The 18698-nt window shown below is 36.9% G+C and overlaps 1 protein-coding gene and 1 long non-coding RNA gene across 12 annotated transcripts in view; one reads left to right on the top strand and one right to left on the bottom strand.

Annotated features, from left to right (window-relative positions):
- The window catches only part of KCNT2 (potassium sodium-activated channel subfamily T member 2), a 119735-nt gene that overhangs the window by 45223 nt on the left and 55814 nt on the right, over window positions 1-18698 (top strand). For all 11 annotated transcript variants that reach the window (XR_012581397.1, XR_012581398.1, XM_074546263.1 and 8 more), the window contains exon 10: window positions 17603-17783. Coding sequence is in view for 9 of the 11 variants with exons in the window: in XM_074546263.1 (XP_074402364.1) it covers window positions 17603-17783 (181 nt within the window). In the remaining 2 variants the exon portion in view is untranslated. The remainder of the gene's footprint in view (window positions 1-17602; window positions 17784-18698) is intronic.
- The window catches only part of LOC113459275 (uncharacterized), a 58546-nt gene continuing 47648 nt past the window's right edge, over window positions 7801-18698 (bottom strand). Inside the window, exons 16-17 of the long non-coding RNA XR_012581399.1 lie at window positions 11172-11261; window positions 7801-9913 (exon numbers count right to left, since the gene is read on the bottom strand). This is a non-coding gene — a long non-coding RNA (uncharacterized LOC113459275). The remainder of the gene's footprint in view (window positions 9914-11171; window positions 11262-18698) is intronic.

Here is an 18698-nt window from a genome sequence, read left to right on the forward strand (position 1 = left end):
CAAGAGCAACATCAGCACTTGTGAAGCCAATATAGCTTTAAAACACAGGGTTTTCTGTTCAAAGCCACCTTTTTTTGGCATTCACATAGACAGAGATGGAATGGAGCTTTTTATGGGAATTACATGATTTTATAAGATGGTATGAAGCCCAGAAAGATTCCTCACTGGCTTTGTTCCTGTCTGCATATAATAAGAATTTTCAAAATAACTTTACCATAACTAGCAGGAAACCCACAGAAAATGATTTTCACCTCGTGCATCATTTGTAAAGCCATCATTTACATCTCCACATCAGAATCTTATAAGAGGTGGTTACAAAGATAGGCACATGCCAGCTTATGTCTTACAACTCAGGCGGAAGCTTTCCAATGAAAACTGAAAAAAATAAGTTATCTGAGGTTACAACTGATTGGCTAATCTCACAGTTTTTAGATGCCATTGTTTAGGCTGTCCTTTGCACTCAGAGTATAGTAGAAAAAGGCTTCTTCTGTGTTTTTGTATAGAGCTGACAATTTTCAATGTTATTACAGAACAAACAGTAATCACAACAAAATTTATGCTCTACTCCACTCTTTGCCCTTTGGCGATAATTGTTTATGGATGTGGGGGTGGAACTCATTTGCAGGTCAGTAAATCTATAAGACCATTTTCAGGTATCTGTAATTTATAGATTACATACAAGGGGGGTTTTTTCTCTCTTATTTCCTGACTTCAAAGATAGATTAGGCTGTCCAATGATTTTCTTTCTTTGAACATCTCAGTGGCCTTGTAACCAGAGCAATTTTACATCTACTAAAATATGTGTGCTCCAATATGACAGACTGTTCAGCAGTTACTATTGAGAGTGTTCTAGTGAGAGTTATAGACCTAGTCATAATATGTGTTATGTCATTAAGCTAATGGATGTTTGCACTTGTTTGTCAAATGGAATACTAATTATTTCTGTAAACTGTACAAGAAGACAAATAACAGTGAATGAGTATTTCAGGCATCTTTCTGTGACACAGTGAATCATCTATTAAGAGTTATTTTGAATTTTAAAGCAGTGTTAGTCATATATCACCAGTGTAGAGTGATTAGCTTGTGAAGGCAGTGGCTACAAATTCTTTGAGATGGACAATTAATTTTTCATACTCAAACCTGCCCAAACTTTGCTTATGCTTTCACGGGAAGCTCACTGAGGTCAGTCTTAACATGTTTTTACACTTCAGTGCTTTCATCATAAGCAAATAAGGATGTTTTCACTCAGTAACTTACAGAGTACCTGTAGAATGCCAGTGCTGTAGCCTCAATGGCAGTTACCCACTCACAGTTCTCATCCAGAGGGACAGTAGGAGTGAGTTGCTTGAAGGGATGAAGACAAATGCCAACAATGATCTAGTCCTAACACGACAAGTCAAGGCCTTATTATTTGGAACAATGTGTCCAAATTCCAAATGTGTCCAGAAAAGGAAAGCCACCCAACCAAGAAAGGATTAATCACAGAAGATTTTAGAGAGGAAAAGGTATCTCAGTGCTCCAGTTCCCTTTATCATCAATCAGTAGACATAAACACCTCAAAAGGTGATCTGAAGGGAGCTAAATCACCCCATGGGAGGTCTTGACTTACTTTCTGTGTTGATTGTGACTGGAGCATAATGGCAGTTATCCGAGAAAGATGCTTAGCCTTAAGTAGGATGAAAAGTGTTGGTGGATTAGGTAATGTAAGATAAATGTGGATTTTTGGGTCTGCAGTTCTTTCTGTGATGTTATATTTTGTTTTACATCAGTCTCAGTGTTCAGGACCAGTCTCAGTTTGATAGAGAGAGATTTTCTGTATATCAGGACAGCACAAGATAAGACTGGCTTTCTGTCTTTTAGAATCCAATTATTCTAAAGTATTAAAGCATGTGAAGTTTCAGGAGCTAACAGAATAAACAAGAGTTTCAGAATTTAAATCCCAGAATATTATAAAACATTAGTGAAAGTTCAGAGTAACTGTAAATAATACAAAATTAATTATTCAGCTATTATAAGAATCCCACAAAGCACTGAAGTAATAGCAGTGGTACTTTTTTTTCTCTGAAACCAAGCAGATCTGTCAGGAACATGTTTGTTTCAAACACAGGATCTCTGTTTTCTGTTTTGAAGTATTCCAGTGCAGCACTCTCCAAACATCAGCAAGTAGATCTGGAAGTAGGGCAGTGGCACATGCAGCACCTTCCACATGCACTGGAGCAATCCCACCCTCCCCCTGTCCTGCTGCTCAGTTCCTGGAACCAGGGCAGCCTGGGTGGGTGCTTTCTCTGGGCTCGTGTGCAAGGAAAATTGAGGTCGAGTTCAGACACTGCTTTAACACTTCCTTAAGTGAGGGGACGATGAAAAGGCTGTGCAGCTCCTGGGAGGTCAACAGCAAAGCATTTCCTAAAATATCCACTTGCTATTTGTGAGCAAATAATCTACAAATTCAGCTAGAGTTTATGTGAAATACTGCCTTCTGGGAGAAACTGTGTACCTGAAATCAAGGCCAACATTCTTGTGAGCTTTGGTAGGAAAAACACATATTGAATACAGAGTTTATCTCTTTTAGGTACAGAAACTTCTAAGTTGGCTTTGCTGAAATCTGCTGTTTGAGACACATGCAAAAACAGTGTTGCCAAAAATAGTTGCTAATTTTGATTATTTAAATGAAAGAAATTCAGATAAAACTCTTAGAGTTTCTCTTGGAATTCATGGGATAGCCACACTTCTTTCACCATTGCTAGCACTGGGATCCATCTGCTTACATGCCTGTTATTAGTACTTAAATGGCCAAGGCTTTTCAAAAGGTGACCAAATGTAATAGAAAATTACCATGAAAGAATGAAATAAAACCCACAATTGTTTCTTTGATGAATGCCTTTTCATATTTTTATGCAACTATTGTATTGTGACAAAACAGAAATATTACCATATACAATTTTCTTTTTTGCTAGTTCTATATTTGTAATAATACACTTCAAAAATATTTTTGCATATTTAAGTTCAAGAGTTCAAATGTGAAAAAAGCATGTGGGTGATTAGTGTTTTTGAGGAGTGCTGCTGAAGATTGTAGGATAAGGATGGGTGCTGGTTGGCTGCTTGTGAAAGGCAGATCAGAAATCATGTATTACAGGGAGAGCAGAAGTATTGAAGCTCAATCAGAAGTCTTTTTGGCTACCCATCAAAGACAGTTTCTATGGAAACCTAGATAATTATATAGTGATTTTCATGCTATTTTAGTTATTAATTTGGTAGTGACATAATATTTCCTTTGTTAATCTTTTTAGATGTTTCTACATAGTTATTTCTAAAATAATTAGGTCAGCATCTTTCCCATGGCTCATGCAGGGAATTCTCTGGGCCACTGATGTAATGGAATATTTAAAACTAGACACAGACACCAGCAAAATTAATAACAATTTAAGTAGTCTATTTACTGTGATCTGTGGAAAAAAGTCATAAAGGTTAGAAGGTTCAATCTCAATTACCTTCTTAGTGTGAGAGATACATTTGTAGTCATCTTGTTTGCTTAAAAGAAAAAATAATCAGACTAAATGATAGCTCAGAAAGCTGCCTTCACAAAGCCTCTCTGAAATGGAGTATCAACAGCATTATTTATAAGCAAATTCTCCTATTTGGAATATATATAGAAATAATAAATTAAGCAATTAAACAGTGTGATTATCTTCTTTAATTTCACCCTGGAAAATGAGTCAGCTTCATGTACTTGTGATCTTTTTAAGCTACAAACTTTGCTAATTTGACCAGGTTGCAGGTCATTTGTTAATCTGAAAATCAGTAGTTCCAAACTAAATGTAGATAAAGGTGGGCAAAGTTAAATTTGTATAAATTTGAAAAGCAAAATTAACGTACCCACATTTTTTGTTCTCTGTTGTAGCACACAGTAGCTCAGTATTTCGGTACAATACCGTGTGTACCTTTACATTATAGGTCAGGTGAATCACCCTTTGACAATTAATGTAATTGCAATTTCACAGTCTGTTCTGTGTATAGTATATTCTATAAACCAGTATTTTAAATTGACACTGGGAAGAATTTTCAGCCTCTCTTGCAAGGCCTTTTCTCTTGGTGGAAGTCAGACATCGAGTACTTACTTACCTTTCTGAAAGTTCCAGCCTCTATCCTCCGAAGCATTTTTATCTTTCTCTTCTAATAATTTTTTAATGCCGTGTGAAGTATTGAAACTTCAGTAATCAGAATATGCATATTTAAGGACAGTGCAAATCATGTATTCAAAACTAAGCCCCTGCCCAAGAAGGAGCTAAAATGTCACTCAGGCTCCTTCCCAGTATTTTCCCCAATAACTTCTATGGGATGTAAAAATCTCTCTCAAATAGAAAGTGCTGCTGATATTTACATCAATAATCTTGACTACATTTGATTAAAGATGCATTGAGAATATTAGGGAGTCACAATATTTTGGAAAACATTATGGACTCTGAATATGCAATTGGGAGAATTTCAGCTTTTATTATCATGACATCTTGCAATAGAGTAATAATATTACCAGATACCATGACAAGCAGAGCTTGTTCTGGCAGCAGAGACCAATTACCATTACAAATGGAGGAAAAAAAAGCAAATGATTTTGAGTCATATAACATTTGGACTGTTAGAAATACAGTTCTAAGACTGCATCTCTATGGTGTCCTTTCTCCAGCAATCGTATTTTGAGTTCTGTGAGAGATAATAAAATCAAGCTTATTGCGAGTATTAACTAATTATGGCTTGCCAACACATGCAAAGCAACATGTAAAATTCCTCAAAGTTGGTCTAAATGCATTCCTGTTCTGGTTCCTTTGCAGGAACAAAGCATAAAATAGAGTGACTGTGAGGAATCTGTAATGCCTCAGTAAAATTAAAAAATTAAACACAGCAAAATAATGTCATAAAATGGGGTTTGGAGAAAATCTAGAAATGCTTATCCAAAGAGCAAGGATAAATAAGGAATAACAAAGAAAAATAGAATGCTATATTCCATTAAAAAGCCCAAACAATGACTGTATTTTAATATGTACAAATGCATTTGAGATGTGCATGTCTTCAAAATTATCAACACTAGACAAAGATTCAGAGGAAAAATGCAGTTAGATGAAAGGATTTGACATAGGGAGCCAGGGAGGTGAACTGAGCAGGTATGCAGATTATTAGGATGTAAGTTTTCTAATTGCTTTCCATTGGTTTATAAACACACAAGCTTGTAAATAGATCCCCTGTGTGAAAATGTAAATGTTACATATGCAAAAGATATTTGTTACCTTCAGAACAACGGTGACAAGAATAACTTCTGGAAAATAAAATGCTGGAATGAAAGTTGATCTGGAGTGTAACAGAGACTGCAGGATGTGAAACACTGTATGATCACACTGGCAAAATAAATCTTAGGTTTTGGGTTGGCTTTGGGAAGACAAATAAAAACAGGTAAAGTTCCCCTTAAAGGGTCAATTTGATATACAAAATAAGTGTTAGAACCCTCAGTCTTCCATCTCTTTCCTTACAAGAAGGCATTACATTTCATAAGCTTCATTTTTTCTTTGCAGTAAAAAGAAAAACTTGATACTCACATGCTGTCTTTGAAAATATTCTGTCATTGTAGACAGTAGCAAATAGAATGCCAAGTGTAACAATGGTGAGTAATTATGTTGAGAATGTTCATGGTAAATACTTCACCATTCAGTAGCTGGCATCAAACCATTGTCACTCACAATTCCTGGCTCAAAAATGAAGTTGTCATTAGCATGCAGACTTAAATAAATAAATATATCTTTCATTGACTGATTTATTAGGCTGATAAGCCATTTTTATTTTACTTTACAAAGATTTGGTGTTTGCAGTGGTTTATGCTAACACATGTAACTGTGTTATCAGATGCCATCAGTTATTCTGGTTCTCCAGTGGGCATTATACTGATTTGGGATCAGCATAACTCTTCAGTGCTTTTTTGACTTTTGTTGTCTGTTTCATATTCCAACTATGTTTTAAGGGTGTGAAATTTAGCCAAGTTCATATTTCTCAAAACAGAAAGAGAAGAGTTAAAAAACTCTCTTGTTTGATATACCTTTGGCCATACAAACAGAACATGACACCAGCCTCCATTCCCTCACTCTATGTCTGTATTCAGCATAACTTTTTGGCATGTTGAAAGCACATCTCAGAGGCTTTGGCAGAGATCAGGTTGTGATACGAGATCATCTAAAAAGAAGGATTTTAATGCACTTACCATGGTTTTTAAAAGGAAAAAATCACATTTAGAATGCACTAAAAAAATCTATTCTGTATAGTTGATATTCCATTAGAAATTACTATAATGTTTAGACAGATGTTTTTCACAGAAGTGAAGAGGCACAGTCAGCCATAGTGTATCACACTTGGGTGATAAATACACATAAACCAGTAGTTTGTAGGTATAGACTTTTTGGGGTATAATCCAAATAAACAACACTCTGATTAGTGAGTTCTGTACTTCCACTAGCAATTAAAACCTTCTAAAAAAAGTTTAACAAGTTAGTAAATTAGTTGAGTTGTGTTATCTCAACCTCAGTCAAACAGCTAACTGTACTTATAAAGGAATTCAGATATATCCCAAAAGCTGCACATATGTCCCCATTCTTTGCACAAACGCAGCTGTATTTTTTTCACATTTCTGGAAGTTCCATACAGAAGTGTATATTAGAGTGGAAGTGCCTGAGTTACAGCGATAAGGCTGTGACTAAAAATAATCAGTGTCCATTAGTAAAAACTGAAGACCAAGCCATAGCTTGACTTTGTAGACTGCAAACTTTACAGCAGGCATGAAATGTGACTGTCATTTCCTCTGGGCACAGAGCACTGTGATGGCCCTGCAGAGCAAGCAAGGCATTCCCTCCTGCTGAAGGGGATCACAGCAGAGACAGGGCTGTTTAAAGGTACCCAATGCATTGCAGTCTGCTGGGACTGCAGGCTTTGTTCAGAACTAGACTCTTTGTGGCGTTCCGTTTCAGTGACTTTTTTTTATATTTTAGGTCATTATTACCATTAGCTTTTGTCAACTGCCTTAGTCAACTGCTGAGAATGAGCACTTAATCTGCTTTTTGGTTTAAATACAGTTTAAATATTTTGCAAGTTTCTTTTCATTAGAGATGAGCAGAGGAAAAACAAGTAAATGCAAATATCTTACGCAAAGGAGTTAAAAATAAAGTTACTGATGAGAGGGCACAGCTACATATGGGCATGTACTTGCATTTACTAAAATTGGATAAATCACTGAATATTTCAAGTTGGAAGGAACCCATCATCAAGTCTAACTCCCTGCTCCTACAGGTTTACCTAAAACTAAATCATATGACTAAAGGCTTTGTCCACATGGTTCTTGAACTTGGACAGGCTTGGTGACAGGACCACTTCCCAGGGGAGCCTCTTGCAGTGCCCAAACACCCTCTCAGTAAAGAAATTTACTTCTGTTGTGCCTCTCCCTGTGGCAAAAGGGTCATCTTTTAACTGTACTTCTTCACTTGATCTTTTTTTGTTCACTTCACTAGTATTCTAAAACTATAAAAGAAAAAAAAGCACAAAATATTCAGCCAACTTTAAGACAAATATGAAATTTGTCTTAAATTTCATATTGAAATATTCTTCTTGAATATTCAGAGTGAAAATCTAATTTTACAAGTTGTAGTGCATGTGTTTGTGGTAAGAATAAAATCTTACTGAATATTCTCCATGGGATAAGCAATCAAGGGGAAAACATGCCAGACAAAACTTACCAGAGATTATAGAATATGCTGTCAGTCCTGATAGGCACAGTGGTCTTCCTTCTTCTTCCTCCCTGCCTTCATCTCTCTGGTGCTGTGATCGTTAATCCTATTTTCCTGACTGCTGGATGAAGTTCCCTTCTCACTCACTTGTCTCCTGTTTTTTGCTCTGTGCCCCTGTTTTAGATTATGAGTATTAATCATGTACATTATTTTTTTTCCTAAACATGCTTGTGTTTGTTAAACAGTTAAACCTCACATTTCAAGAGTCTTGTGAGGTTTTCAATTTCAGTGATTTTTAAAAAGAATATTATGCATAGATCCATTTGAATTTCAGCCAAAGAAATTATTAGACTTGGAAAATTTTCTTCAAGCAAGCACATTGTCAAAGCAGGTGTTCCAAAACAACTTTCTGACTCTCAGCAAACTCTTTAAGGATAATAAGTCCAGGATTTTTCACTCAACTAAAACATTTCATTGAAATCACTGGATTTCAATGGAAACCAGTGTTAACAGTAGTGAGGAGGAAAATGATGATGGTGAAATCGCAGAGCTTGCTGATCAAACTGAACAATACACAGTGAGAGAGTTCAAGGTGTACAAGCTCTCTGGCTCATGGCTAAAAGAACTGCTGGGTTTCCAAGCAGGAACTCCAACCACAGAGGAATCTGCCTTGTAATGCATGACAGAATATATTGTTTTTATCTCCTCACAGATTACCTCCTGTAATTTTCACCCCATTACACAACCTCTATTTAATAGTTCCCCCCTTTCTGGTTGTTTAGCAAACCTAAGCATTAGTCTGGTGCTTAATTATATCTTTTCACAGGCCAGTTGTTTCCTTGGTCACTGTCCAAAGGGTTGTCTCCAGCTAAGACTGTAGGTCAACAAGGAGGTGACTCTGAAATAAAAATACCTTTCCATAAGGAACACAAATAAGAAAATTTTATTTATGTGGCACACATTTTCATGTGTGCTGCTGGTTTTTTAATAACAATTGTTATGAATTAAAAGAGCCAAAGCATACCATATGAGTATTTAAAAAAACCCCAGGCTATATTTTAGATGGCACTGCATTTCCATACACCCCTTTATATCTTGCTCTTTGCAGTGAACCTTCTGCTCATCAGGAATCTGCAGACAATGTTCTAAGTGGAACAGACTGGGTGTATCAGTGCACTTTTCTTGGGTCTGCCCGTACAGCCACCCCTCTAAGCAGCTGTTTGGACACTCCCCTTGCACAGCAGCAGCCCAGCAAATGCTTCCATTTAGCTCACTGCCTGTTTGAGCTGTCTTTGCCTTAAGACTGTCATGGAATCTAGCAGCTACACGGAGGACAAGCTGAACACACATGCAGAGCGTTTACTTTTGTAGTCCAGATCCAGCAAACGTTGCTGGCAAGCTGCAGAGCTCTCTCTGTAATTATTGGCCGTATTTTCTATTTCTGATGTTGACAGGGAGGTTACAGATCTGACAGTAACTGGTGGCCTTTTTTCTTTACTGTAGAGGTGACCTCACTGACAGAGGTACCAACACTTAGAATACCTAGGCATATGAAAGAAGCTTAAATGATGCCAAAATTGTGCATGTAACAGCCAAAATATTGAAGGGAAACACTCACCATGAGAATAATGACCATTGATGAGTCAGTGTTTTCACAGGGCGTCTTGAAATGCAAGAAATGTACACCACTGTCCTCACATGATCTGACTACAGCCTTTTATCTTAAACACTCTTTCTATATTTAGTTTCCAGAAGGGAGGCCAATAGAAAGTTTCCCATTACCCCAAGTCTCGGGAAATTTAAGCTGGAAAGGGAAATTCCACTTGAGAGCTTTCCAAAGGGCTGCATGCCTCATGGCTGTGGTTAAAGGAGATAAAACAAGAGGCATTTGATTTGAGTCACTTGCAAGTTTTAGACCACTCCAGCCTATATTTGTTATTGGTTTGAGTTTCACAGCAGGATAAGCACTACAAGAAAGTCCATTCTTCCTGAATATTACTTATCTGTTATTTTCTAAGTTATTTTTGTTTATGGTGCTAGCAACCATAAAGTGTTGCAGCTGGAGTAAGGTAACTCAGCTTGTCCTGAAGCAGTTGTTTCAATAGCAGCAATGAGAGCAGCAAAAAGAAGTTGCACTCAAAGTGCAGACAGATGAAGGGCTGTCAAGGAGATGTAAAAATGGATGTCAGTGTAAGGACGATCCACGAATATCCTTAAAAATCAAATGAAAATTCAAAATCTGATAAGAAGAAAATTTTGACTTAACAATAAAATTAAATCCACTTGACATTAAAATATGCCATGACTTGAGTTAGGTTGAAAATTAACAAAAGGTTTCTGTCAGTAGCTAATAGAATATTCTCCATGCTGGGTTAGCTTTTTCTTATGCACATTTAACAAATACTCAGATAATGAATCTTTCAATTGTTAGTTCAGTTTGATTGAGAGAGTGTGGGTGGTTTGCATAACAACTGTTACACCATAAGAGTGTTTCAAAACTATTGCAAGAAACATTAAACATGATGTTCTAAAGCATAACATATCGGGTGTATTAAATTAGAGGTTTGAATTTGAATTTTCCAGCACAACACATATAATTTTTGAATATTATAAATAGATTACTTAATTATTCTTCCCAAGGAAGGATAGGTATAGAATGTCACCTAATTCTGTAGCACTCTGCAGGTGAGGAGGATCTGGTGGTTAAGGAGTGAGTGCATGATTCTGTTCCCTGAGTAGTTCCTGACTCCTTGTGTGAGCAGACCAGAGCCTCAGGCTCCAGCAGGCTCTTGGGTGCCACGGTGTTGACACACTGGAGCTGGGCTGCCAAGTTTTACTTTGTTTACCATCAAAGCTCAGGGGCAGGCTGAAAGCACACACAAATACAAGTGCTCATTTGAGCCTAGAGGCTGCAGTGTGGCCAGACCAGCCTGTGGAAACACACTGAGCTGAAGGCTGCCCACAGAGACACCCTGCCAGCGCAGCCTCAAAGACCAGAGCTCTTTAATTGCTGCTCCACTTCTTATCCCACCACAGGCAGCAGCAGGAGTAGAAGGGTTCTCACTCAGATTCAACAAATATTTATATACACTTGGTCATTTCATAATACCCTATTCTGCTTAACAAGATGTTCTGCAGTTGCTGGAAGTCACATGAGTTCCTAGGGGGAGAGTTTATTTTTATAAGTTGAGCTTTTGCAACCATTAGCTGCATATAATGTTCTGATCTTTGGAGAAGGAAAATGCTTATAAAGGACACCATGGGTAAGTAATAATCATATCACCAAACATCATCATTTGGGATAAAGATAAAATTGGAATACAAACAAAAATTACCTTTCCATCTGAAGAGAAAGTCTGAATTAATTTCTGACATGGTGGCATTGTTGTGTAGTGAAAGTAAATTCATCGTCCTTACCTCAGCTTGTGTTCCAAGTCCCACAGAACTGAAAAGTTTGATTCAAGGCCTGCTGAATTAATCCAACTCTTCCCCTTCCCTATTGTGATTCTGAAAAAAAAAAAAGAAAAAAAAAGGGACAGTGTTGTATGAAACTAAATCCTGGTCTCTGAAAAAATGTATCTGGAAAAATAGAAAGATTTATGTTGAACTGTCAGATGAAGTGACATCAGAGTTGCAAAAATATCTGACATTGTTACAACTTTTGTCAATTAATATTAAGAAACCACAACATCCAGTGTTTGTTTTGTCCTGTCAGGCAATACCTTGCAGCTGATCTGCTGCATTTGTTAGATCAGTATTTACCAGCTCAGAACAGCATGGGAATTTCTTTACCTATTTACTTTAAAGGCAGCATGACAACCTTCATCTTTCCAGTCGCAGTTTCCTCTTTTCTTTTACTGTCTTATATGCAATTAATATTTTTTGTCATGAAATTCAGTAATTCCTACAGCTTTAAAGCCTTTTATGTGGAATGAAAAGTGAAAATAGCAACTTCTCATTGTAATGCTTAATTTTGATATATCCTACATGATTTATTTTACCAAATTCTGTCATATTAGCTTTATGAAAGTTGTACATCTACTCAAACTAGTGGGGTTTTTTTTTCTATTTTAATATTGTTTATGGAAAATTGCTTTTAGAAAATAAATTAGAAAAAACCCACAGATTTTAGAAAAGACATGAGAAGAGGCACAAGCTTGGAAAAAATGAAAGCATTTGGTTTTTAGCTAGTCAAAACTTCATCTTCAGGGCTTTTGGGTAGGATTAGCATTTTGTTACTGGTCAGAGTATTTTGTGATTGTTGCTTCACTCTTTTACTTGCTGCATTTTCTGCATATCCCTTGTTCTTTTTGTTTGCCTCTTCATTATTTACACAAGAGTCAGGGTTTCTGTCAGAAAGCATCAGGTTCTTAGGTCAATGGTAGGGTGATTACCAGCACCTTCACATTCTGCACGTATTGTCACTCAGAAGTCAACAGACAGTATTTCCATATGTATCTGATACAGGGAATGAAAAAAAAGCACTTTAATGTCACTCCAGTTATATTAGTATTCAACCCGGAGTTTGTGAAAATTGCATGTCTAATGATCACATGAATACTAAATCTCCACACTGAGAACTGCTGTTCCATAATGTCTAATTTTAAAATATGGGACAAAACTGCATCTGGCTCTACATGATGTTCTAGAGAAGACTGAACACCCCACAGAGACAATTTCTAGTATGAAAAACTGTTTTCCTCTGTAAAAAGCAGGGCATTCTCCAAATACAGAATTAGTCCCAACACCAATTTCATTTCAAGGATTTAAGACTAGCACCAGCTTAATACTAACATCTTTGGCAAGTAGTGAGCACCTTTTTTAAGCAAGTGAGCCAGTTTTTTAAGCAAGACCTCTATACATTTATCAGACTTTTATGAGATATTAGATCTTCTAGAGTGAGACTGAAGAATGAAATGTTCTATAGGTACATTTTATTTTGGTGTAGATATTGAGGAAGTTTCCATAAGCAGTTCCAGTCACTAATATGGTAAAATATGGGTCAAATTCTTGTCTGTATTTCCTGGAAAGTCAACATGGTCCTTTTCTTCAGTATTTCACTGTATTTGTACTTTATCTGTGAACATTTGTCAGAGTTAGTGGTCTGTTAACAGTTTTGTTGACTGATAGTTAATTCCAATTTTTCTCATAGAGAAAAAAGAAAAAGTCTGTGATAGTAAGCTCATAAATTGATAAAATAACATTAGCAACAATTGGCAGTACAGGACGATCAAATGATGAGAGTTTAATTTCTAATTTTTTCTAGCATCACAATTCTCTGGTCAGATATGAGGAAATTGTTCAGAGTTTTAGATGTGAGAAAGTGCTGAGGACATCTGCTTAAGCAGGATTGCTGCTCTTGTGAGTGAGTTCAGGTGTAGCTTGTGTGGTACAGAAGCACTGAGCCTCTGCCCCAGAATCACACTGAATCTGCTAAAATGGATCCATGTGGATTTCAACACATTCATTAGCCAGGCCCTTCAGCCAGCTGCTGCAAACATGGCAAAGTCATTACACGAGGTGGAGCTCAAAGGTGCAGGTCCAAAGGGAAGTGCTGGCAATTGCTGCCTAATCCTCAGCACACAGAAGCAGCTCTGACTTTTGGCTCAGCCTCTGGTGCATTATTCTAGACCTCAAGAAGCTGCATGTGTAAACAATAATTTTCTCTAGAAGTGAAAATGTAGAAATCAGATTAATTTGTCAAGGCTGACAAATGAAAATATAAACTGATATCAAATGGACTCTAAACAATTGGTTATAAATAAGGGTAGTTAATGTACAGTGTTTGCAAAATACTATCCAAATGGTTCGTGTTACATCCATTTCTGTGACATGCTTCTGCAGCATGATAAAAAACTGATTGTCTCAGGAATTATTTTACTCTGCAGTATTTATTTTATTTATATATAAGCATGTAGAGACAGCTTATTTACAAACAGGAGTTGGTTTTGGCACATAAGATACTCAAGCAAACAAAGATTCCTGGAACTAGAAAGAAAGCTTCCAGTAAAACAGAGACTGAACTCTCAAAAGTTCAAATAATACCCAAAATAAACATTACCAATCTTCAGAGATTACATGTTATTCTCTTTACTTTTTGTTTTCAAAGTGCAGTGGTAGCAGAGTGTTTGGAAAGATACTTCTATCCCCTGGATCTTTGTAATACATTTTCTGATGCTGCTTTTGCTTCAGCAGACACTTAGTTTGGCTTTCTGTGGGGTTTTTTAAAAATACTAAATCTCTGCATTGAAGCAATTTTGTTTTGTTGTGAGTGCCTCCCTTAGATACATTGTGAAAAGACAACTTTCCTGAATTCACAGGAGTCCTAAAATTGGCATAGAAGGTGCTGAATTGGCCTTATGTTTGACTAGGGACTCTCTGTGTACTGATTATTACAGTGGTTTATTTTCCCCACAAAAACAAGTAGGTGTTAGCATTGCCTTTACTGTACATTCCTTTCCCGCTTGAAATAATTTTGTTTATCCAAGGATGACTAAATAAATTACTTAGCTTCAGGAGATGAAAGAGGAAGAGGAAGCAAACAAGGAGGTAAAAATATCACGAAAAATATCAAACCAGCCAAAATATAAAGCCTGAATTACTGCATATTTCATTATGTCAGGAAGCATAAGAAGTAAGTGTACTTTTACATGCAGAATTTATGCTGAAAGTAATGATTAACACTTCATTTCTGAAAAAGAAAGCTGATACTACTACTTATCTAGGAATTGGGATGTATTAAAAGATGTCAATGAGCTGTGGGGAATGGAATAACTAATCCATGTGGACTTGGCTTCTTGGGCATCCACTGATGTTCCACTGCACTCTCTGCAGTGTAATCAGGTAATTCCCAGACAGGTGGGAATGTGCTATCAATGCTAAGTAACATTTCTCTAAAGGCATAGTTGGTGAGCTGAAAGTGTAATGTTCTTGGGAGAGTAGTCACAGAGGTAATATTTTAGTTTTTAATTAGACTATCTCTTTGAAAATCAGTTTTTTCTGCAGTTTGGTACTCTCTGGCTCCAGTAAAGACAAACAGCAGAGCACCAAAACACCCAGACTTGATACCCTGATTTTGGATTTATCATTCCCTAGTATACAGGGTGAGGGCTTCAAGTACAGTTTGGTACAACTGCAAATGAGGCGCAGATAATTTTGAGGAAGGAAATAAATTTGATCAACAAGTTGTTAAAAGAGCTGAATTTCTTCTTCTCCAAAGAAGCAGCTCCCTCATCTTGCTGACTTTAATTGTTAACTAAACGTGGGAAGCTCTGGCTCATGCCCACTAAGTTCAATGAAAAACATCTTGAATACACATTTTGGATCAGACACATTATTTTGATGGCTTCAAGGAATAGGAATACATAGAACTGTAAGGGGATAGACCTGATCAAATGAAATCTTGATCTCACCAAATTCAATGGGAATTCTGTTGTTTATTTAGAAAAAGCTGAAATGGTTCATGGTATATTACCTTATTTCAATTCAGCTGGCTATGGAAATCTTAATAATAACAACAACAACAATAATTCAAGATCTGAATTTTTCTATCATTAAGCTATTAAAAATGTTAAAATTTTACAAAAAAAAGCAAGAAATAAACATTACTAATTCCTTGAAAATTAGAAAAAACCAGCCTGATGGTACCAAAAATTTATATTTTAATCCATCCCGTCAGATACAGGTGATAAAGCTGACCTTTTGCATTTACAAACATCAAGCAATTTCACAGGTATGAGCACCAGAAAAATTACATTTCCACCAATGATAGGCTTATGCATTATGGTTCAATACAACCCCATCTGCAGATATTTAATCTGCTGAGGGCAGTGGTGTAATAGTCCTGTTGGAGGGGAACCATATCCCTGGCTCAGTGCAACTGTTGCTTTCCTGGCCCTTATGAGCTTAATTCCTGAAGTGAAGGTTATGTATTTTGGGATATATCCACAAAAGGCAACTATAGAGAAGAAAATGCACACAGGTGAATAGGAATAATAAAAACAAAGAATTAAAAATCCATTTCCATTCTGCTTTTAAAACTAAACATAACGTATGTGAATATTGATATTAAAATAGCTCATTTTTCCATGCTTCAGTGCCTTTACAATATACTTCATTATTTCATATTAAAACCAGAAAAGGCTTTAGCTGAGAAACTTCCTTGTCTGAGACCAAAAGAAAGCTTCATTAGCATAATTACTTACAGTCCTTCTGTTAGTATTTTCAGGGACAAAAATATAATTATCCTTTTACTAAAAAAAACCCAAAAAAAACCCTTCAGCAAAACTGTGAACATAGTGAAATAATGGAAGATCTGGATTACAACTCCAGTGAAAAATGTGGGATGAACTGGATAGGAATATAAATATCAGTTCTGACTGAAGTATGAAACTTAGGCAAACAACAGGGAAAAAAGCCCACCCTTTTTAGAACATTTTGAGATGTGTGAAAACTACAAATGCTAGAACTGTGAAAAGGAAACAGGGAATTTGATCCATATGTTCTGGAAATGCCACTGCCCACAGCTAAATTATATTTGGAGAACAGAACAGAGAAAAGAAGAACAACTGCTAACACTGTTATAAACACAGGGTCTCCCTGGTGATGCAAAGGTCTTCCCATGGCAGATATTAATGAGGGACTCTTACCATCTGGATACCATACATGAAGAAATAATATTTAGTGTGTTCTAGAATAATTACTGAGGAATATGATATGATTTATTAATTATTTATCTAATTCTCTGAGGAAAAATCATCCTGCTAGCTCCAAGGGGGAAAAGTGCTGTTCAGGGTTGTTCACACATTGAGGTTTTTTGGTTTGTTTTTTTTTTATGTAGATGAATATAATTTAAGTGAAGCCTGAAGTGAACTAAGTAATTCCACTGTATACGAGAAGATCATATTTTAAGCTTGGGAAGCTCTTTGCCGTGATACATATTTACAAAGTGAAATATTTTTGAAATTTGCAATGTTTGAAATGGCAGGATGACCTCTGGAGAGATTCTGTTACAGCTTCTCAAAACCAAAAGCACATCATGCTGATTCCAAGAAAAGTAATTACCAGTTAACTTGGGCTGCTGTTTACTTCTTCTCAGGAATGTGTGACTGGAAGGGATGAACTCCACTTGCTCTGCTATTACAGACCCAGCCAGCCCCGTATTTCTACTCTGTACTCTCTGTGAGCAGAATCTCGCCAGTTGCCACCTCCCACTTCTACCTGAAGGCTGACCCTGGATGCTCTTTCCTCTGATAATTCAGTACACTGCAGTTCTCACATTCACTTTGTTCCAGACAGTCAGTACCCATTTGTACCACAAGAAACCTCCCAATATTCAGCTGTGCTCTCAGAACTGGTTCACATCAGTAACTCTGCCACAGAAAGGGCCAGAGCCTAGCACAAAGAGAGACAGATTTACAGAAAGCTGTATGTGCAGTTTTCTTGGCCATGGCAGCAAGCAAACCTCCCTGAAAAAGTTGAAACATATCTATAAAAAATGTTGAATGGTGGCAGCTCTATACCATCTGTTTTGTTCTGGTTTAGAAAGGAATTGCATCAATCCATGATGTTCTATATACCACCTCTCCTTCACAACAGCCACTAAGCAAAACCTAGCAACAGTTGTGCCTATCATATTAGAATAATCAAAAATGTGTTTTTTATTACAAATGACTCTTGAAAGTTGTAACAATATAGCACTTCTGGTTTGATACTAATTTTTACTTTTCTTTGAAAAAAATGTCTTTGCTAAGCAATTTATAAATTCTGAAAATGGTTTTCTGCACGTATAATCATCAAGCTTGAACAGTTTTTATTTTTCATGTCTTTATTCATTCTTTTCTACGTAGTATTTGTGGAATTCAGCATCTGGAACGAGCAGGAAACAGGTTGACTCTCTTTGACTCCCTTTATTTCTGCATAGTGACATTTTCTACTGTGGGCTTTGGGGATGTTACACCCAAGATATGGCCTTCAAAGCTGCTTGTTGTCATTATGATCTGTGTTGCTCTTGTGGTGTTGCCCATACAGGTAAATGCGGATTATTTTTTTTCTCTTTAGAATTGTTTTTGAAACAAAGGAACTGAAATAATTTATCGTTACTGCTATTATTGCACAGAAAATGTCAGAAAAAAGAACCATCTATCTCTCCTATTGTGGGTTTTTTCCCTTGTTCCTGTATGTTCTCCTATATACTCTAGATTTATACTAAAAAACAGGGCATTGATAACAGTTTTCAAGTGCTGATGAAAGTTTTTTGCACCAGTCATGTACCACAGAGGCCTTCCTTTATCCTGAGATATGGATTTGTTATTAATGGAGCAATTACCAAAAAACCCCACAACAGTAGCCAGCACTGTCTTTATGAGTACAGCTTTTCCTCTGCAGGCTCTCCCTGTTTCTAATCTTGGTTCTCTCCACTTCCTCTCTTGCTCTTACAGCTCAGTGCTAACTTGAAAAAAAATCTCATTAAATCTGCAACTCAAGCAAATTGGGTTCACAGCTGTGTATGGAACACATGCACACAGAGCCAGCAGCACAGTTAGGAATTTTTCATGCCTGCCTAAGTTTAGGACTTCTAACAGTTTCAACAGGGAAAGAGCAATTTCTGAAAATCCAAGTATTTCAAGGAGTCAGTTAGCTTTGTTCAATTTGTACCAAGCGTTTTCCAGCTCATTAGGTGAGGCTGGATGACAGAAACCCTGAGGTTACATGGGAAACCCTGCCAGGATGTTCACTGTTCCACACAGGGTGATCACCCACCCTTGTGCCAGCAAAAGAGGATGTGGGGAGACACTCTGCATTTTTATCAAAGCTTACAGCAGACCTGCTAGACCATGAAGCTCCAGAGTTTCTCACACAGCCATAGTTTCCAGTCTCTGCTTCTTTGGCAGAGAGCTAAAGCTCAGTGTGGGCAGACAACACGCAAGCCCTGGGAGGGTGGAA

The sequence above is a fragment of the Zonotrichia albicollis genome, chromosome 8, assembly GCF_047830755.1.
Source record: "Zonotrichia albicollis isolate bZonAlb1 chromosome 8, bZonAlb1.hap1, whole genome shotgun sequence".
Lineage (NCBI taxonomy): Eukaryota > Metazoa > Chordata > Aves > Passeriformes > Passerellidae > Zonotrichia > Zonotrichia albicollis.